Source organism: Eurosta solidaginis, chromosome 4, assembly GCF_040869045.1.
Source record: "Eurosta solidaginis isolate ZX-2024a chromosome 4, ASM4086904v1, whole genome shotgun sequence".
Classification (NCBI taxonomy): domain Eukaryota; kingdom Metazoa; phylum Arthropoda; class Insecta; order Diptera; family Tephritidae; genus Eurosta; species Eurosta solidaginis.
Genome location: NC_090322.1, coordinates 63270959 through 63292886, shown reverse-complemented (window position 1 = coordinate 63292886; position 21928 = coordinate 63270959). Strand labels below are relative to the sequence as shown.

At 38.5% G+C, this 21928-nt stretch overlaps 1 protein-coding gene across 10 annotated transcripts in view; it reads left to right on the top strand.

The window, feature by feature from the left end:
* drd (drop dead) overlaps nt 1-21928 on the top strand; it is a 115231-nt gene that overhangs the window by 48722 nt on the left and 44581 nt on the right. For all 10 annotated transcript variants that reach the window (XM_067781907.1, XM_067781909.1, XM_067781900.1 and 7 more), the window contains one exon: nt 6804-6950. In XM_067781907.1, coding sequence (XP_067638008.1) covers nt 6804-6950 — 147 coding nt within the window. The remainder of the gene's footprint in view (nt 1-6803; nt 6951-21928) is intronic.

Sequence of the window (21928 nt, the reverse complement as noted above, 5' to 3'; positions counted from 1 at the left end):
TTCTTTTGGTTATAAAAAGCGAGCCAGAGGCTTTGGATTGAAAATGTGAGTAGCTTTTAAAATAATGGGTGGCGCTCGGCAATATATCTACGTAGACTGACATTTAGGTTATCATCTGTAAATAGAAAATCACCTTGAAGCATCCTTGGTTTTAAGATTATGTCTCCGATGTCTTCAAATAAGAAACCATATACCCGTACTATTTTACCGTTGACTGTGTTGGTGCTTGTTTAATAGAACGAGAGGAGAAATGTCGTTTAATATATCACACATTAGCTCAACAATAGTTCATAACACAAAAAACAAAGTGAAAAGTATGCAAATCACAAATACGATAAGAACCACTTTACGTCAAAACTATTTTCAATTCAACAATAAAATATATAGAAAAACAAACAAACGGTCTTGGAATGGGAAGCCCCACATCAGCAATTCTTATGGAAGTGTTCATGCAAAATCTGGAAGAAAAGTACATACAGGAGCTGAAGTCCAAATTAGGCGTGTCATTTTATGCTAGATACGTGGATGACATAATATGCGTTTTAACTACTAATAACGAAGAGCTTGTACTGGAGTACCTCAACAAGCAGCACGGAAATATAAAATTTACAATGGAAACCGAAAAAGACGGAGGAATCAACTATCTAGACCTCACGATAAATATTGATAAAGAAGCCAAAAGATTTAACTATGACATATATAGAAAGTCAACGGCCACCGACACAATAATACACAATACCTCAAATCACCCTCAACAGCATAAAAATGCAGCATTAAGGCACTTGGTACATAGACTTGAAAGAACACCTCTTACACAAGAGGTATATAAGAGAGAACTTGAGGTCATATATAATATCGCTGCAAACAACGGATATAAAAAAGCACTAGTAGATAAGCTCAGAAGGACAAATGGAGAACCAAAAAGAAATAATGCAAAGGAAAATAATAGCTGGACGACTATGACATATACTGGAAAAGCAACATATAAATTGGCAAACTTCTTTAAAAAATACAACATTAACACAGCATTCAAAACATCGAACAATCTAGGGCGAAAACTAAGAACTAACATTAACTCAGAGGATCCATTTAGCAGCCACGGCGTATACAAGCTTACCTGCGGATGCCAGCATAGTTACATAGGACAAACAGGACGGCAAATAAGAACGAGGTTCAGAGAACATATTAGAGATTACAACAAAAAAATACGGAATCCAAACATTATACCCGAGTCTAACTTCGCGAATCACATGGTCGAGAATGAATGTTCCCCAGCAAACATCAATAAAACAGTTAGGGTTCTTCATATACAAGAAAAGGCCGACGTCTCAACGTACTCGAAAACATGGAAATCTACAAACAGAAAACATTCGACGGTAGAATAATAAACGAACAGATAAACACAATTTCTGACACATTATTCGAGCCTTTAAAACTTGTTTACAGGAAACAACTTAATCACACAGGTACAACAGACAAACACACAACAACAAATAAACACAAAACAATTAACACACCAAAACAAAAAACCGACAAAGAAAGTCAAACGACTAAAATCACAGATTTCTACCTACCCCAGTCAGCCACACAAATCGATTAGTAAACCACCCTCGGTTCTGAATGAACACACAGCACATACAAATAACTATATATACACAAGCATCAATTTGACAATATCTGCTCATATACCTACGAACTATAAATACAGGACAAACGACAACAACAGATCAGAACGAAAATCGACACTGATGATGGCACAACGCCGAAACCGGTTTGTCTCAAAACCAAATTTGACAAGGGATGACGGAAAATCGTTCCAATATACATCATTTATCCACCCTGTCGGAAAATCAACCAAACAAGATAAGTCAGTTCATGGGGTTGAGTAAAACCATTCCGCTCCATTTCCATATGGCAAGATGAAAAAAAGTTTCCCATGATATATTGGACATTTTGCAATATAATCCACCTTCTTGATATCTAGATTTTTCAGCAAAGGCTAGGTTGATCAGTCGTGTGAAAATGTCAAAAACACGCATATTTTCCGAGTCCGAAGCTGGGAATTACATTCAAACGGATATATAATCAGGAAAAGACCCAAAAAGAGATATCGGGTTTCGGTACTATTTCCAAGGAACCCATCGTTAGTTCAAGAACACTGATTACATCCATAGTTTGTGTAGTGTATGTGATCATTCAGAAATTGTATCTTAGTACTAGAGTACCCGGCAGACTTTGTTCTGTTCGAAAATTTAAATTTAAAATTGAGCCTCACTTTCCCTCTTTACTCTCTATCCCATTCTTTTCTACTTTATCTTCCATTTTTTCTATTCCTGTTAACCCCTTATTCCTTTATCTCCCTTCCACACCCAAACCCATTCCCACACCCACACCGACTCTGACTCCCATTCATCTTTTATATTTATTTTTTTCTGGCTGTGGCTTTTAGTATAACTTTCCGTTTTCCTCTCACTCATCCTCTCAGTTAATAACCTATCTGTCAGAAGTGCTACTGGTTGTCTTTTTAAGTGCCTAGAACACCATACCCAGTAACTTGGGCACCCCAACAGAGACTTAAGAAGTTATCTCCGCAAGCATTATGAGAATATCCCGCACCTAAGAACTCAGCCGTACGAAGAAGAAAAGCACAAAGAGATCCTCAGTGATATACACAAACAGGCGCCGGACCTCTAGCTAGTAATTGTCCGACAAACCTCGTTCTTAAAGTCAGATATCCTGAACTCACAGTAGAGGAAAGTAGCCTCCCAAGGGAGACGCGCATCACTCAAGCTCAACTTTGATCTGGATATTGTAATAGGTTACACTCTTACCCATACAGAATCAACTCCGACATACATAATGTGTACATACCTGCAACACCCCTTTCTTTCTCGACCACCCTTGTTGAAACTGCAATTTCTTCGAACTGCCGTTAGAGAATATTGATGAAAATTTGTGACTATTCGCATCTCTTAGATGGGGCGAAGCACTGCTACAGCAACAACTGCAACAGGTGGTTTCTATGACAAGATTAAAAGTTGTGCCACCTATCGTGTAGCTCTTCTTAAAAGCCTATTGAGTAAATATCTATGTATTTACATTGTAGATATATATTATATACACTTGGACTGCATACGTACATACATATGTATGTACCTTGTAAAAATGTTGATGGCTTATGCCCGCATTAAGAATCGTAGCCGCTACATTCCGCCTAACCACAACTACTTATTAACAGTGGGGACATTCTTCTGTGGGTGTCAACATTCATTTTATGTACGTACCTACTTCTAAGTGTTATGTACCTTTTTGAGTTTTTTTTTTTTTTAGAAAACGTACATGCTTCATTTAAAAATCAGCATAATTGAAATTCCGTGCCGAAAGTCTCGTCTGCTCTGACGTATCATGAAGCGCTGTTCACTTATTTCCTGATGCTAATGTGGCAGGCCATACCTATTTTGAATTATCAATAATACCTAATTAGTGGTATGCTTTAGTACCCACCAAAAACTGGCATAAACGGTTGTAAGAAATAAGGATTACTGGTTTCACTACTTATATATAAACCTTATAATAAAGTTAATATAGTATGTCATACGCATTATATTAACGCCTTACTTAACGCTTATTTACGCTACAGATAAGCGTTATCAATAAGAAAAATAAAAATAAGTAGGTCTGTATGTTGTTGTTGTTGTTTTTGTTGTACTTGTGTTAGTGCTTCGCTCAATTCAATGGGTGGGACCACTCCCAAATTTCAATCAAAGTCATCTAACGGGAATACAAGGAAACTAGCAGTCTCAACTACATATGTTGCAAGCTTGAAATGTTTTAAAATTTCCCAAAAGAAATGCAGTTCAAAGCTTTCTACCTTTATAGTATAGCAACACTTCTCGCACTCAAGCTGAGGTTAGCTTTACTGAGAATGTTTTCATGGCAGATTAACAATTTATTGGCTGGCTGAGCCAAAATTTAATAATTGGAAGTCTACACTTGAATAAAGTTTTTAAATAGGTGATTATAAAGATGAGTTAGGGAATATTAATCCAGGCAGTGTTTTATACCTATTTTATGTGTGCAATAAAACTTTTAAAGTTAAAATATGGCATACTATTCCTTATCCTACCTGATCCATAAATCTTATAATCAGGTAATTGTAGTCAATGCAGATACAATCTTCTTATAACGTCTTATGTAATGCTGATTTCATTTATCTTATAAGCCTTATAGAAAAGGTCATGATAAAGCATGTAAGCCTTATTTTAATTGATCTGTAAGCCTTGTAATATGGTTTCTATATTCTACCTTAAGTATTATAATAAGTCTCATGTAAGCCTTTCTTAAATAGATGATAAGCTTTATACATAACGTTATCGTTCAGATAAACCTTATGCCTCTTAACATAAGTACAAAAAACTGATGAGTGCTATAAGGAATAGGCTCCGCCTATCGTTACGAAGAGGGTTCAAGCCCCGGGCAAAGCAGCTTCAAAAATTTAGAAACAATTTTTTTGAATTAGAATAATGTCTTTCTAAACGGGGTAGCCCCTCGGCAGTGATTTGGCCAGCACTCCTAGTTTATTGCTGTTATGAAAGCTGCCGTTGGGTGTCGGCGTAAAATAAGCAGGTTCCGTTCCGCTAATTTGTAGAAATAATTAGGAGGAGCACGACACAAATTGTAATAGAAGATCGCCATAAAATTACTTCGGAGGTTATTGTGCCTTTAATTATTTAAGTATTAAGGGATTTTAGGCCGAGCTTCCCTTCCAATTTCCGTCGTGCTCCTTTTAATTTTCCCTACAAATTGGCGGGGCTGGACCTACGTATTTTACACCGACTCCGAACGGCATCTGCAAGGCAGATGAGTTTTCTGTGAAAAGCTTTTCATGGCGTCTTAGCCTTTTTGACCATATGAAATAAGCCTTACAAAAGATCCAAATTTTTTGGTGGTTACGGCTTAGTTATGTAGGTATTTATGCATATGAATATATATTATCCTCGTCTACCATTCTCGGAATTATGAATGAAAGATGAAAAATAAATAAAAAAGGAATGGTTTTGAAAAATATACAATTACGTAAGCTAAAATGAATATTCAAAAGTGTTTTCCTGAAGAAGAATACAAATTTTGCATTCAATGTTTTAACAATATCTATGAATATTTATAAAATGTACGAAGATGCTTAAAGCTTCGGTAAATTAAAGAGATAGGAATCCATTGCTAAATAAGTGCAGATGGAATGGCTTGGGAAATAATAATAATCCCTACATTTTTCTTAAGTATAAAAATTCTTAGGACGATTGCTAAATGAGCGGAGTCAACATAATGAGAAATAATTTCTGTAGTCACAACCGATAACAGCCTAAGTCGAGTTAGGAAATGTGCTAAACGCTCCTCATACTTTTGTGAATATTTTTTTTTGTCCATATTGTTACGAATATTAGCAACACTAAGGGGTACTGTCATCTCTAAGCCGATGCTAAGAGTGAGTTTTATGCACATCCATAAATCAATCATTATGTATCTACATAAACGAATCAATCATTATGTCTACATATATATACGTACACGCAGCGGAGAAGCAACGCACAAACACATACAGATATCTTATCTGAGATGCTCCTGAAAGTATGCAATTGTAATTGTGGAAGTGTCGCTCACAAATACGCGCGCATTCGAGAAGCTATACACGTGCATCTGTAGTTATAATTATATGGCAATAACTGAGTAAATTCTGGAAGCGCCTAGAAGATGCAACGGGGAAATCACAGAGTATAAAACCACCAAAGGTAGAGGCGCTACGGTCAGTTTCGATTAAGCACGCTATCTGTCGGACAATAGTAGAGTTATTTATTGTGAAGTACTTTAATAAAGGCTATTTTGCATTATTAAATATTGAAGTTATTTATTCAAAAGTTTAGTGATTCGAACTTAGCAGAAGGTTGCAAATAAGAGGATTTGCAGTAAATTCGTTACAATATATTATTCTTTTCGTACATTCTTGTTATAGAGTAAGAGCCCGTGACTGCCAGACCTTCGTCATTTTATAAAAGATGAAATTTCGCCAGAGCATACTTCCAACTGAAGGCGGATCGTTGGTCTATTACAAAACTTGAGTCATAGTGGCTTTAACAGATATCGTGCAAAAATTTTGCAGAAAAATAGACCTTTCTTTCGTCTTTTAATCCTTCTAAACTTCAAAGAACATCGAAAAAATGTTATACTGAAATTCGAACACAAAATCTTTAAAAAAACTTTTCGAATTTTGTTTGCCGTAAAAAACTTGCAGCTTATGAAAAGGTATTTAGCTTTATGAAGACGTACAGTTTTGCATTATAAAAAGTGTTTGGCTGGACAAAGCCACTATGGAAAGTATCTGGCAATGAGGCTAGTTGCTTTTTGTATCGTGACGAAGACCATATATGAAAATCGGTCTTTATAAAATGACGAAAGAAAGGTCTATTTTTCTGCAAAATTTTTGCACGATATCTGTTAAAGCCACTATGACTCAAGTTTTATAATAGACCAACGATCCTGCTTCAATTGGAAGTATGCACTGGCGAAATTTCAACTTTTATAAAATGACGAAAGTCTGGCAGTCACGGGCTCCTAGACTATTATGAAATTTGTCATTAAAGTATTGTATTTTGGATATTTCTAACGTCGATTTAGGTCATTATTGCCTGTGACTACTCATTTGTTTTGTTACAATTTTTTATACATTCAAAATTCTCTCTCTGATATAACACCAAAAGTGAATTTTATGAATATTAATTATTTTTCCCTACTCTTTCAAATTTCAGTGTATTTATACAACATTGGCCGTCGATTTATTTCTATAGCACCACCTTTTAACGCTGCTCGCAATCCCAATGCCTCACCAAAGTGTCGCAAACAAATGCAACGTTTTTTAGAGGGACTGGATAACTTTGAGTTATGGGCTCTAAAGAGTAAGTACCTACCAAATATAGGTTTTAGAGACTTATACCATTATGTATGCGCATATGATAAAATGTTAAGAATATTAAACTACCTGCAAAATTTTCAGTGCATTAGGTGGCCTGTGAACTTTGCAATGTATATATAGCCCCTTAAGGCTGGCTGTTTTGGAGGACTGTAGCATTGTATAAACAAATACTGGTAACTCTGATTTTGATAGATTTCTCACAGAGGTCACTACACCCCAACTTAGCTGAAAATTTAATTTTTATTTACAAATGAAACTAGTGAAACTTGTTCAGCAGTTACTGCTGCGAAGAAAGGTGCATGCCGACATGGCAGGTTCAACGGTGGTCAAACTCAATGGGTTGCCACACTTAATGAGCTCTTGGTTCTCCTTGAGAAGGACGGATGCAGCAAGGTAATCGCATATGCAAATAACCTTGCGCTGTTAGTTAGCGGGAAGTTTCCGCAGACACTATGCGATCTAATGCAAACTAAGCTGAGACTGGTGGAATTGGACTAGGAGTAAAGGTCTATCGGTCTATTCAGCCAAAACTGAACTGGTTCTGTTCTAGAAGGTATAAAGAAGTGCTCTATTCTGCGTGGGGGTGTCCTGCTACCACACTAAGCTCGTGTGGCCTGAATGGGATGCGAGACTATCAAGAACTGTCCTTTTTCGTGGAAGGGGGGCGGGGGGCATATCTCTGGTGGTCGGACTTATAACCGGCCACATAGCAATCGCGAAGCATGCACAAGGCTGGGCGCCCCCTATAATTATTACTGCAGGAGCTGTAAAGATGAAGAGGAGATAGAAACAGTCAAGCATTTTTGTGCGATTGCCCTGCGCTTTGGCGCAAGGGGAAGAAATCTCTGGGATCTCCCTTCTTTGACGATCTTTGTGATCTGGCTAAGTTGGAACCTAAGAAATTCCTAACATTTGCTGAATCGACCTGTTGGTTTGAGTAGGTGAGAGATCCACGTGGTATCATAATAGGATTTTTTTGGACCTAAGTTCACTGGTACTCGCACCGGTGGCCACTCTAAACTAACCTAACCATTTACAAATGACATTGGCCGTTAAATATTTTTTGAAAAGATGATTTAACGCATCATCAAGCCATCGGGTACGCTGAATCTGAATTCGGTGTCGGTTCAACTGTTTTCCTTAAAAAAGCAGTCTTAGTTTTTAAAAGGCTTCCTTTGCCTGCATTTGGTTTGCTATGTTTTCTACGTACAAAATTATTTCACGAATTTTCAGTGTACTTTTAGGCACCTTAGTCACTTAACTGCATGTAGGCGGATTCACCAAACCATGCATGTTCGAAATAAAATGACTTACTTACTTACTTAATTGGCGTTTAAACGGTTATGGCCGTCCAACAAGTCGCTCCTTCTCTCTGCCAACCGGCGCCAACTGGTCACACCAAAGGAGTTTAAATCGTTTTCCACCTGGTCCTTCCAACGGAGTGGGGGCCGCCCTCTACCTTTGCTTCCGAAAGAAACACTTTCTTAGCCAGAGCGTTATCTTTCATTCGCATAACATGGCCGAGCCAGCGCAGCCGCTTTGATTTTCGTTTGCCGAGAGCTGACTTTACTTTTCAGTTGTCTACCTAGTCCAAAGTAGCATTTATTGGCAAGGGTGATTCTTCGCTGGATTTCAGAGCTGATGTTGTTGTTTGTGTTGATGCTGGTTGTTAAATGTTCTGTTTTATTAGGCGATTGTTATTTCAGCAGTTTGACCGTGGTTCGATGCCCGGTGAAACCTGTTGAAATAAGTAACATTACGAAATTGCCTGACAATGACGACGTGGTGGTTTTCGAAATGGTACCATCGCAATATGTCAGTAAATGTTTCCTTCTGTTCAGTTTTTCCCAATAAACAAAAATAATAATTGAATAACAATTATTATTTACCGGTGTTAAGCTCATTAATTTTTAAAAATCTTAAGTTAAATTGAACACACCATTAAGCATACAAATATTAGCTCATTAATTTGTCTACACTTTTTCAAATTTGGTTGACCTGTGTTATTAGACGACTTTTAAACCGTCTGTAAAATTATCTCAATTGATAAGATAAACATTTTTCACCAGCTACTTTTCGCGAAACCCATAAGTATATAAAGCTTCAACAAAAAAAGCTATACTTTTCAGTACCAAAAGTCCGTTTAAGCACGCTTCCAAATAACCTTCGCACTGCCATGCAACATTTCGTTATTTCAAGTTTTTTTACCAATGCAATACCTTGTAAATGCTGCAATCAAATTTTGAAGGTCACCTAACGAACTTTGCCAAAGCGTCTCAAGTGCATTTAGAATAACACAGCCTCAGTCAGAGTCACTGCCACCGCCATTTAATAATACATACATATATATGTATGAACGAAAACAAAAAATATATAAATATTGCAACAAGTAATTGAATACATACAAACTATAATCAAAACTACGAAGAAAAAAATCAAATCTCTTAGAATTGGCCTTAGAAGCCTCAAGCACGACCGAGACCTAGTCGTAACAACGAGTTAGCATTGACCATAAGCAAAGTCTAAATTACATGGCAAAATTGTGGCTAAAAATGTTAAGACATAAACTCGAATAGCTTTTATAGCCGAACTCAATAGAACATGGTGATTTGGGGTTAACTCAACTTCACCCTACCTGCACCGCAACCAAAGGCGTTTAGAATTTTTGTTTTGATTGGCTTAGCAATTCTTGCCGTAAATCGTATTGTATTTACATACATATCGACAAATCTTCAGCAACCATAAAATACAAGTTGCACTTGGCTGCACTGTCAAGAATGTATAAACGTGAAAAAAAAACTCAGTAAAAATTTGAACTTTTTATGCGGCTTGCTTCATTTGGCCAAAAAGCATATGACATTACTCCTTCAACCTGTAGGGACTATCCGTTGTATTATGTAAAAGGCTTATTTATTCATCAGTTTGGCGATGATGCTAATTGGGGGCGCGCTGTGTTTATGCTTGTGTGCGCGTCTGTTAGCCCACCGCCTGGCTTCGTCTACCCTAGAATGCATTACATATTGTCGGCAGAAAGCGCTCGCGCATTTTTTCGCATCCTACAACACTTTATCGACGAAGGCGATGGATATTTTGTCGCTGTGCGTAATTGGATTCGATAGGGACTTTACGGTGGACCATAGCTTACCCACACGGGCAGAGGGATCGCCGGGGTCGTGCTGTCTTAGAAGGTCACGTTCTCCCGCTAGAGTTGCGGAATCCGCTGGAAAATGTGGCCGGATTTCAGGGACTCGTCCCACTTTCCTTTTTTGAAATTGATGAATATATCGGTATTCGTATATCGGTGGCCGACAGGTGACAGGATGTAGATGTTGATGATTTCTTAATTTGCATCGCCTAACCGGACAGAAATGCCTTGATTTCCAGGACACTGTCCCTACGGCCGATGTCAGGATCAAATAGATTATATTGCGTTGAGTGGTGGGTGATGAATATATCGGTATTCGTATATCGGTGGCCGACAGGTGACAGGATGTAGATGTTGATGATTTCGTAATTTGCATCGCCTAACCGGACAGAAATTCATTGATTTCCAGGACACTGTCCCTACGGCCGATGTCAGGATCAAATAGATTATATTGCATTGAGTGGTGGGTGATGAATGCGAGTCCGCCTCCGTTTCCACTCTCGCGATCTATTCTGTTATACCCAGTACGTTATACCCAGAGTAGGTCTGTAAAGCAGATCTTGCTGTGAATTTAGTCTCTTGGTTCGCAGCAATGCGGATGTTGTGCCGCTGCATAAAATCGACGATCTCCGCGATCTTCCAAGTTAACCCATTACAGTCTAACCGCAGTATTCTGCTGTACAACGAGGAAGACGTCGTCACTCAGGGGGTTAAGTGACGTGTGATTATGCCTAGGTGAAGGGAGGGCAAGTCGCAAGTGCTGTTGTGGGCCTGGGACTGGACGTCTTTGGGTAAGCATTGGAGTACCCGGTGTAGTTGGGTTTGCGGCCTGGCAACGTGGCGCGATGAAACCCGTCGGGAGGATGCCGACGCTGATACTAGAATATCTAGAAAAGTGGCACCGTCCAAGACAGGAACTGCATTGGACAGATGTCGCAAGCATATATATTCTGTGCTGGCAAACGGTGCACAAGGTGGTAGGGACCAAGAGTATGTTTCCCTGTTACTGGAAGCCCTTGAGCGTAAACAGCAAAGTGCCACAAAAGATTTGTAAAAGGTACGGGGTCGAAGGGTCTTGGGGTCTAGCCCAGAACATCCTGTGCTGTGTAACCTTCCCTTATATATAACACACTGACAAGAGTGTGATTGTCCTATAAAGATTCTTTTCCGGCACACTCAGCAAAACCATTTCTCTGAACCGGGATCAAGTATTGACCCTGGATCGGATTCGATACCTTCCCGCAGCAGGAGAATATGGCGCAGTCCCACTGCAAGGATCCGCTGGGAGAGACGCAACAAATTAAATTTGGGTTACACTGAAATGACATCCTTGGTCGGGAAATATCTCGAGTCGCCCGGCTGCCTTGGTAAGCCTTTTTATCGTACAACTCTGTAATGACAGAGCGGAGCAAGACTTCGTGGCAACATCCTTCATTCATTGCCTTACATCTTAAAGTGAATGCATCTCTAGCCCATATTAATGAGAACTTAGAAATATGTGCAAAATTGAAAAACTTGCATACGACTTAAATTTTCAAATGCCATACATAAAGTAGTTTATTATTATTACCTTTATATTAAGTCCCTTTCTTGTATGTCACCTCATTTCCATACGAATTTTTGACCCACGGAAAAGTATTTTTCGATAACTTCCCATTGAGCTAGACACCCTATATTTAGAACATAGTTCAGATCTGGGAGAGAGTACAATGCAAGTGAAAAAACATCCGCTAGGTGGCGCACGGTTCGAGATATACGGAAAATTAATTTAAAATTGGAAATTCGATCGACTTTTAACTAACTTCTCGGTAATCCAGAGACTTGAAACTTAGCACATAGTTTGCGAGTCGATGGCACTACAATTCGTGGGAAACAAAATTCCGCCAGGTGGCAGACGAATCGACATAAACGAATATCCCTGAAATCCCTGAAAAAACGCAGGGAATCTTGCGAACCATTTTTAAGTAACTTCCCGATGAGCTAGAGACTTGAAACTTGTACCGTGAGTCAGAACTCGGTGACAATGCAATATTTGATCCAAAAAAATTCGCTAGATGGTGCATGGATCGAGATATTAAGAAAATTAATTTTGATTTGGGAATTTTTCAATCCATTTTTAACTAACTTCTCGGTGACCTAGAGACTTGAAACTTGGCACACAGTTCGAGGCTTGGTGACAATACAATTTACAGAAAACAAAATTCTGCTAGGTGGCGCGCTAATTGAGATAACTACAAATCCTTGAAAAACGAGGGAATTTTGCATCCGATTTTTGAGTAACTTCCCGGTGAGCAGGAGATATGAAACTTGAGCCGTAAGTCAGAAACCGGTGACAATGCAATATTTGATCAAAAAAATTCCGCTAGGTGGCGCATGGATCGAGATATTAGGAAAATTAATTTTAATTTGGGAATTTTTCAATCCATTTTTAACTAACTTCCCGGTTACCTAGAGACTTGTAACTTAGCACATAGTTCTAGACGTTCCGCTAGGTGGCGTGCTAATTGAGATAGCTACAAATCCATGAAAATCGAGGGAAATCTTGCGATCGGTTTTTGAGTAACTTGCCGGTGAGCTAGAGACTTGAAACTTGGGCCGTGGGTCAGAACTCGGTGACAATGCCACATTTGATCAAAAAAAATTCGCTAGGTGGCACGCGTATCGAGATTGTAAGAAAACAAAATTTTGGAATCTTTCAATCCATTTTTAACTAACTTCCCGATTACCTAGAGACTTGAGACTTGGCACTTAGTTAAAGGCCTGTTGACAATACAACTTATAGAAAATAAAGTTCCGCTAGGTGGCGCGCTAGTCAAGATAACTGCAAATCCTTTAAAAAGGGTGTAATCGATTTTCGAGTAATTTCCCGATGAGCTAGAGACATGAAACTTGAGCCGCAAGTGAGAATCCGGTGACAATGCATAATTTTATCAAAAAATTCCGCTAGGTGGCGCATGCATCGAGATATTGAGAAAACTTGTTTTAAATTGGGAATCTTGCAATCGAGTTTTAACTAACTTCCTGGATATCTAAAGACTTGAAACCTGAAATATAGCTTAAAACACGGTGACAGTGCAATGTTTGATCAAAAAATTTGAGCTACGTAACGTACAAGTCGAACTATTTAGAAGATTAGGCCATACCTTCATGGCTAGCCTCCTGAGTGTTGCAGGCGTTGTAGAATTCCACCTCGTTAAAGGCCCTACTCCATGCACGTCCTTGCATACTTTTAGGCGTAGCGACTTTCACCACGATTCTTTTATACTTTCAGGCGTATGCGAATTTCACCACGATTTTCAGCTGACAAACGAGGTGGAATTTTCTCTTGTTATGATGCGAGACGGAGTTCTGTTGTTTTTACCAGTGTTGTCTGCGAAAATTCCACTAATTCTCTTAAATATTGCTATTTTGAACAAATAAATAAAGATAAGAATTTTGACTTAGGGATTACTTATATTACTAATCAAAGTTGCAATTGCCTTTTTGTGGGCAGTACTAAAAAATTCAAAATAAAAAAGATGAAAAAAAATTTTAAGGAATACCTTTATATAAACGGACCAAAAAATAGAAGGCAATTTTCTCTTTAATACAGACATAGTCTTGTTGAATTTTTACTAAAAAACTTTAACAATAGCTCCTGTAAAAGAACTTTGGTATTTAAAATTATAAAGGTAGAGCGCGTGTTTAAATTTTAAATAATGAATTAGTTAATCCCAAGTACATGGTATGCTTTAAATTAAAAGACTCCACCTTTATAGTTTTAAATCCCAAAATTCTTTAACAAGAGCTATTGTTAAAGTTTTTTAGTCAAAATTCAACAAGACTATGTCTGTATGAAAGAAAAAATTGCCTTCTCTTGTTTGGTCCATTTATATAAAGGTAGTCCTTAAAATTTTTGTATCATCTTTTTTTTATACTCAGCGTGCTTTGCACACAGAGTATATTAACTTTGATTGGATAACGGTTGGTTGTACAGGTATAAAGGAATCGAGATAGATATAGACTTCCATATATCGAAATCATCAGTGTCGAAAAAAAATTTGATTGAGCCATGTACGTCCGTCCGTCACGATAACTTGATTAAATATTCTATATCTTCACCAAATTTGGTACACGAGCTTATCTGGACCCAGAATAGATTGGTATTGAAAATTAGCGAAATCGGATGATAACCACGCCCACTTTTTATATATATAACATTTTGGAAAACACAAAAAACCTCATTATTTAGTAAATAGGTCACCTAGAATGTTGAAATTTGATAAAAATTTGAAAACATTTTTTTAAGTGGGCGTGGCATCGCCCACTTGCGATAAAATCAATTTTACAAATATTATTAATCATAAAACAAACATCGGAGAGAGTTTGCCTTTACTATAAGGAATGCTTTGAAGAAAAATTTACGAAATCGGTTAAGGACCACGCCCACTTTTATATAAAATATTGTAAAGAATTTACTGCAAATCCTCTTATTTGCAACCTTCTCCTTAGTTCGAATCACTAAACTGTTGAATAAATAACTCCAATATTTAATAATGCAAAATGGCCTTTATTCAAGTACTTCACAATAAATAACTCTACTATTTCCCGACAGATAGCGTGCTTAATCGAAACTGATTATAGCGCCTCTATTGTTGAGGCCTTTTATACTCTTTGATTTCTTCGTTGCATCTTCTAGGCGCTTCTGTTCTCGAATCTACTAGTTGGTTATCTGTTATAATTATAACTACAGATGTACGTGTATAGCTCTCATATGCGCATGTGTTTGTGAGCGACACTTCCACAATTATATTGCATATCTCAGATAAGATATCTGCATGTGTTTGTGCGTTGCTTCTCCCTGCATGTACGTACATATGTGTGGACATAATGATTGAATTATTGATTTGATGGACATCACTGCTTAGCATCGGCTTAGAGATGGCAGTACCCCTTAGTGTTGCTAATATTCGTATCAATATTTTTAAAAGGGTCGTGGACGAATAAAATAAGCTATATCTTTGCAAAAAGAGCTTTATATCAATGGTATTTCATTTCTCAAGTGGATTTATAATAATAAATAAGAAATTTAAAAAAATGGGCGTGGCACCGCCACTTTTATGACTAAGCAATTGTCTATGCTTCGGGAGCCATAACTCGAAGAAAATTTAACGGATCGTAATAAAATTGGGTATATAGATTTTCCCTATAGCAGGAAATATTTCTAGAGAAAATGGACAAGATCGGTTAAAGACCACGCCGACTTTTATACGAAAGATTTTTAAAGGGTCGTAGATGAAAATTGTAAGCTATATCTTAGCGAAAAAATGCTTTGTATCAACAGAATTTTACTTTTTAAATTGAATTATAACATTAAATTGGAAAACACTAAAATTTTTTAAAATGGGTGTGGCACCGCCCCTTTTATGACTAAGCAATTTTCTATGTTTCGGGAGCCATAACTCGAAGAAAAATTTACATATCGTAACAAAATTGGGTACACAAATTTTCCCTATAGTAGAAAATATTTCTAGTAAAAATGGACGGGATCTGTTAAAGACCAAGGCAACTTAGATATAAAACAAATTTAAAAGGGTCGTAGACTAGAATAATAAGCTACAACTTTGCAAAAAATAGTTTTGGATCAAGTTTTATTGTAAGAGGAAAGGGGGAGACATTTTTTTTAAACGGGCAGTGCCACGTGTTATGCAGAAAAGTAATTTATCTGAAATGAAATGTGCAATTGAAGCTCACGACGAGTATATATTGTTCGGTTACAGCCGAACTTAGATACCTTTACTTGTTAATATCCACGTTTTATTTACTTCAGTATTAAACTGCGTTATTATATGATATTTAATTAGGCCGTGCTTAGTAAATAAACAAACAAATATACAACACACGCAGACCTTGTAATTCTGATCTTCAGTGCATTTTTCAATTCTTTATTTATTCGAAAAACAAAAAGTGTCACTATCAAGGTTAGAACGATTGGCGAATGCTAAAGTTCTATGCAATTTATGTACGTGTTCTCAACCATTACAACGTCTCACATTTTAAGCGTCTGAAGTAAATCCAAAAGCTTGAAATTTTTTATATATTTGTATCAGTGAGCTGCAATTATTCATCTTTTAAGGTTATTAGTGGACTAACCAAAAAATTAGTATTAGTGCGTATGCAAACAAAGAATATCAAGCACTTATATCCACTAACACACATTAGATAGTCATGCTTCGTAAAATGAATAACCGCTCATAAGCCACGAAGCAGTTCGGTACTCAATTGTCTTCAGCGTTGACAGATTGACGACGCCGTCGTCATTTTGACGATTTTCAACTAGAATGACGCTTGGACGATTTTGTAATGAAAAATGATGATTTAAGCCTGCCTTCTATGCTTTATTGAAGGGTGGGGCCATGTGTAGAAGTCCACGAAAGTGGGGAAAGCTTCTGACCGCCATTCACCTGGGAATGGCCAGAGCGATTCTTTTGCATGCGGTTCAAGCAGCTCACTACTGCCGGTCGCTTGCGGCCAAGTATCCTCTGGGTAGCCGCTAAACACCCGTTTAGCGGTGAGCTAATGTGAGAAGGCGACAACCTGGCTAGGCCACTCTAAAATAATCGGTTTAAGGGCTAGCCAGGGGAGATCTCATCGGCAGCGTCTGTACACTTCTAGGTGCGGCTGCAAGTGGGCGTCTGTCTTGGAGCAAGCGGCTCGCTATATAAACGTGCCAAGTAATATTTTCACCCCCGCTGAGCGGGTTGTGCGCTGGGCTTGGGACCCGCCACGTAAAACCATACTCCAATGAAATATAACAACAAGCCTCGGATAAATACACTCTCTATTGATGACGACCATGGCAAACGTTTGAAGGACAATGAATTGAGGGCATGCACCTGGAACGTCCGCTCCCTGTCCTCGTGATGTCCTCGTCAAAGCAAAATCTGACATCACCGCCATCCAAGAAATGCGTTGGATGAAGCAAGGAAGAAAAAAGATCAAAAATTGTGACATATATTGGAGTGGCCATTCGAATAAGCGCAGTTTCGGCGTCGGATTCGTGGTGGGAGAGAGACTTTGTCGCCAAGTGCTGGCGTTCACGCCTGTGGACGAGCGTCTCGCCGCCATCCGAATAAAAGCAAACTTTTTTAATATATCATTCATCTGCGCCCATGCGCCGACAGAGGAGAAAGACGATGAGGTGAAAGACACTTTTTATGAACAATTAGAACGCACATACGAGCACTGCCCCCGTCATGATATAAAAGTCATGCTTGGCGACTTTAACGCCAGGGTGGGCAAAGAAGGAGTTTTTGGCCCTACAGTCGGAAAGTTCAGCCTACACAATGAAACTTCTCCTAACATCGATTCGGACCATTATCTCGTTGCAGCCAAAATACGCACCCGCCTCAACGCGGCTAAAAACAAGGAACAAAAAACACAAGGAAAGCTAGACGTCGAAAAGCTTCAATCACAACAGACTGCCAATGATTTCGCAACTCGACTCTCACACCTGCTCTCTGAGGGCATAACTCATCCTGAAGGAATACAGGAGCAGTGGGAGCATATCTCCAAAGCACTTCGTACCGCCGCCGAGGAAAAAATTGGTTACCGGCGGCCACGAAAAAGCAACTGGTATGATGAAGAAGGCCGCGTTGCAACCAAAAGAAAAGACGCTGCCTACAGGGCTACGTTAAAAGCGAGCGCGACAGGAGGAGTGTGTGAACGCTATCGTGAGTTGAAAAGGGAAGCGAGACGCCTTTTCAGGAAGAAAAAAGCAGAAGCAGAAAGGCGTGAGTGCGAGGAGCTTGAGCTGCTAGCCACCAGGAATAACGCCCGAAAATTCTACCAAAAAATACGGCGACAGACGGAAGGTTTTAAGACCGGGGCAAACTCCTGTAGGAATGAAAACGGCGACCTTGCAACTGATGTCCAGAGAGTGCTTAGATTATGGAGGGAACACCTCTCTGCTCTCCTAAATGGAGGCAGCAATTCACCGCGCAGAGATGAAGAACCCGATCCCGCAATCGATGATGATGGAATATATGTCCCCCCGCCCGATTATGACGAAGTTAGAATAGCAATAACCAGATTGAAAAACAACAAGGCCGTGGGCGCTGATGGATTGCCTGCGCAGCTATTCAAGTTCGCAGCTTCTTAGCAAAATATGGGCGGACGAAAGCATGCCCGACGGTTGAAATCTAAGTGTTCTTTGCCCAGTCCACAAGAAGGGGGATACTGCAAAATGCACCAACTTTCGTGGAATCAGCCTTCTTAATATCGCATATAAGGTCCTTTCAAGTGTATTGTGCGAAAGATTGAAGCCCACCGTGAACCGGCTGATTGGACCTTATCAGTGCGGCTTCAGACCTGGTAAATCTACCATCGACCAGATTTTCACAATGCGCCAAATCTTGGAAAAACCCGTGAAAAGAGAATCGACACACATCACCTCTTCGTCGACTTTAAAGCCGCCTTCGACAGCACGAAAAGGAGCTGCCTATATGCCGCTATGTCTGAATTTGGTTTCCCCGCAAAACTTATACGGCTGTGCAAAATGACGTTGAGCAACACCATCAGCTCAGTCAGAATTGGGAAGGACCTCTCCGAGCCGTTCGAAACTAAACGAGGTTTCAGACAGGGTGACCCCCTATCGTGCGATTTCTTTAATTTGATGCTGGAGAAAATTATACTAGCTGCAGAACTTAACCGCACTGGAACAATATACTATAAAAGCGTGCAATTACTGGCATATGCTGATGACATTGATATCATCGGCCTAAACACCCGCGCTGTTAGTTCTGCTTACTCCAAGCTGGAAAAAGAAGCGGTAAAGATGGGTTTGATGGTGAATGAGGACAAAACGAAGTACCTGCTGTCATCGAGCAAAGAGTCAGCGCATATGCGCCTTGGCAACCACGCTACTGTTGGCAGCCATAATTTCGAAATAGTAAAAGACTTCGTTTATTTGGGAACCAGCATCAACACTAGCAACAACATCAGCACTGAAATCCAGCGAAGAATCAATCTTGCCAATAAATGCTACTTTAGACTAGGTAGGCAATTGAAAAGTAAAGTCCTCTCTCGGCGAACGAAAATCGTACTCTACAAGTCACTTATCGTACCCATCCTGCTATATGGGGCAGAAGAATGGACCATGCCAACAGCAGATGAAGCGGCTTTGGGAGTGTTCGAGAGAAAAGTTCTTCGAAAGATTTATGGACCTCTACGCGTTGGCGATGGCGAGTACCGAAGAAGATTTAATGATGAGCTGTACGAGCTATACGCAGACATCAACATAGTCCAGCGAATTAAAACGCAACGGCTGCGCTGGCTAGGCCATGTTATGCGAATGAAAGATGATGCTCCGGCCAAGAAAGTGTTTCTATCGGAACCCGCCTATGGAAGCAGAGGTAGAGGGCGGTCCCCACTCCGTTGGAAGGACCAGGTGGAAAACGATTTAAACTCCCTTGGTGTGACCAATTGGCGCCGGTTGGCGGAGCGAAGGAGCGACTGGCGCGCCTTGTTGGACGGCCATAACCGTTTAGACGGTTAAGCGCCAATTAAGTAAGTAAGTAAGCTTTATTGAACATTGTATACCTTTTACAAGAAATATGCTAGCTTTTGCTGCATACGGAGCCAATAACATGACCTGCTCGAAGCATTCGTTCGCTCGAATTTTTAAAAAAGAAATTCCCAACTTAATTACTTTTAAATGTATATGTCATTCTTTGGCACTTTGCTCTTCGTATGCCTGCTTAAAGCTACCAAGCAGTGTAGAAACATTGGTGCGCAATGTGTATATTTACGTTTCCAATAGTTCTCAGAGATGTACCTACTCAATTGAAAAATATAATTGCGCTATTGGAATTGCAGCCAAAAAAGGTGCTACATCCATGTCAAACTCGCTGGCTATCCTTAGAGGCAGTAGTATACAGAGTATTAGAACTTTATGAGCCATTAAAAATATTTTTTTAACTTCGCTGTTAATGTTGACAAAATAAACATTGCAAAAACCATTATTGATAGCTTGGATGATATGATTGAAATTTATCTCACCATCCTGAAATATATCCTTCAAAATATTAATAAAGTTAATACAATTTTCCAGAGCTTCAAGCACATAATATGTATTCAGAAAGACTTTATTTAAGTATATTGTATAATTTTGTAAAGCCGGAATGTATTACATTAGACAACATAGAAATTATAGATTATAAAAACATTTCAAATATATTGCAAAGTTATCAGATTTATATAGGAGTTTATGCGATGGATAAGCTTATCACCTTTAACAGTTCCGAGCAAGAAGAAGTCAAATTTAAACACGATTGTATTATATTGAACTGTGTGATCAAATTAGAAAGCGTTTTGCGATATTAACAATGTTGTTCTACAAAACTTAAGTTTCGTGGATCCCAAAGAAGTTGCTGGAAAAAAATTGAGTCTTGCAACATTTTTCGCACACAATCGATCAGAAAATTGTGCAAGATACTGATAGCGAGTATAGGGAATTAATGTGTTTAGAATTTAAGACATATTTTGAAGACATTTCTAAGGTTCCTCCAGAAGTTTTTTGGAAAACTATTTCTACTACCAAAAGAGCTGACTCTACATACGCCTTTTCTAGTTTATGTACATTCGTTGCAGATCTAATGTGTTTGCCACACTCTTCTGTAGAACGATTTTTTTCTAAAATAAATTTAAACAAAACAAAAATCCGAAACCGTCTGGAAACTGATACATTAAAAGGAATATTGCTAGCCCAATATTATTTAAAATAGAATAACTTTTTCTGTCATAATATTTAACTGCAAACAAATATGCTAAAAAAAATGAACGCGAAAATGTATAACTAAGAAATTAAAATGATATAGGGGTTTATGCGAGATTCGATTCGAGCTCAAAGAAAAAAAGAAAAATAATTGTTAAAATGACTGAAAACAAGTACCTTTTGTATGTAATACAAAATTTATCTTTTAAGACGTTTTTGTTATTTATAAAATAAACGGAAATGAATTAAAAACGATTTTTTAAGTATGTTGTATGTGGCAACAAAAAATAACAATCAAAGACAATGTTCAGAAAAACGCTTTTAAAGTTAATATTGTTGAATGAAATCTGGCGATCCCATTTTGGTTTCCGGTGAATACAGTCGTACGTCCCCTGGTAATAACCCAAATTCTTCCTAACTCAACTTTGGTTGTTGCCTTAGATATGACGATTTTTGACGTTTTTTTGGGCGACGTCTGACGACTTGGAAAAAAATATATGGCAACGCTGATTGTCTTATTGAACAAGAAAGTCAACTGTGTTATACGAAAACACTAATTGGAATGAGTAAGACTACAGTGGAATAAAATGAATAAAGTCATATCAGTCTTCTGGCGCCAGCAACACAACGATGTACACGAAACTAAACTGAATACAGCGCCAAAGTAAAACCGATGATAAACGAAGTATACAGTGTATTACACACGAAATCAAAGTGCTACTGAGTTAAAGCGACTATGACATCAGTTTATACTCAACAATGTCATATATGTTTGAGACATATGTGTTACGCGGCACTCGTATGTATTTTCTATTTTATGTGCTAATCACTCATAGTATTTGTCTGTACTTGACTAAGTACAAATTTAGACACAATTGTTTGGCTCATGACTAAGTGCACTAATATTATTAGTACTGAAAGCAGATCTCTGATTTGTATATACGAGTACAAGCATACATATGTATATGCACACTAGGGTAATTTTTTTACTCTCGTATTTCTTTCATTGTCCCGGAAAAACAGCAATAAAAGCTTTAGAAACGTAGAGTGTACTTCTGCCATT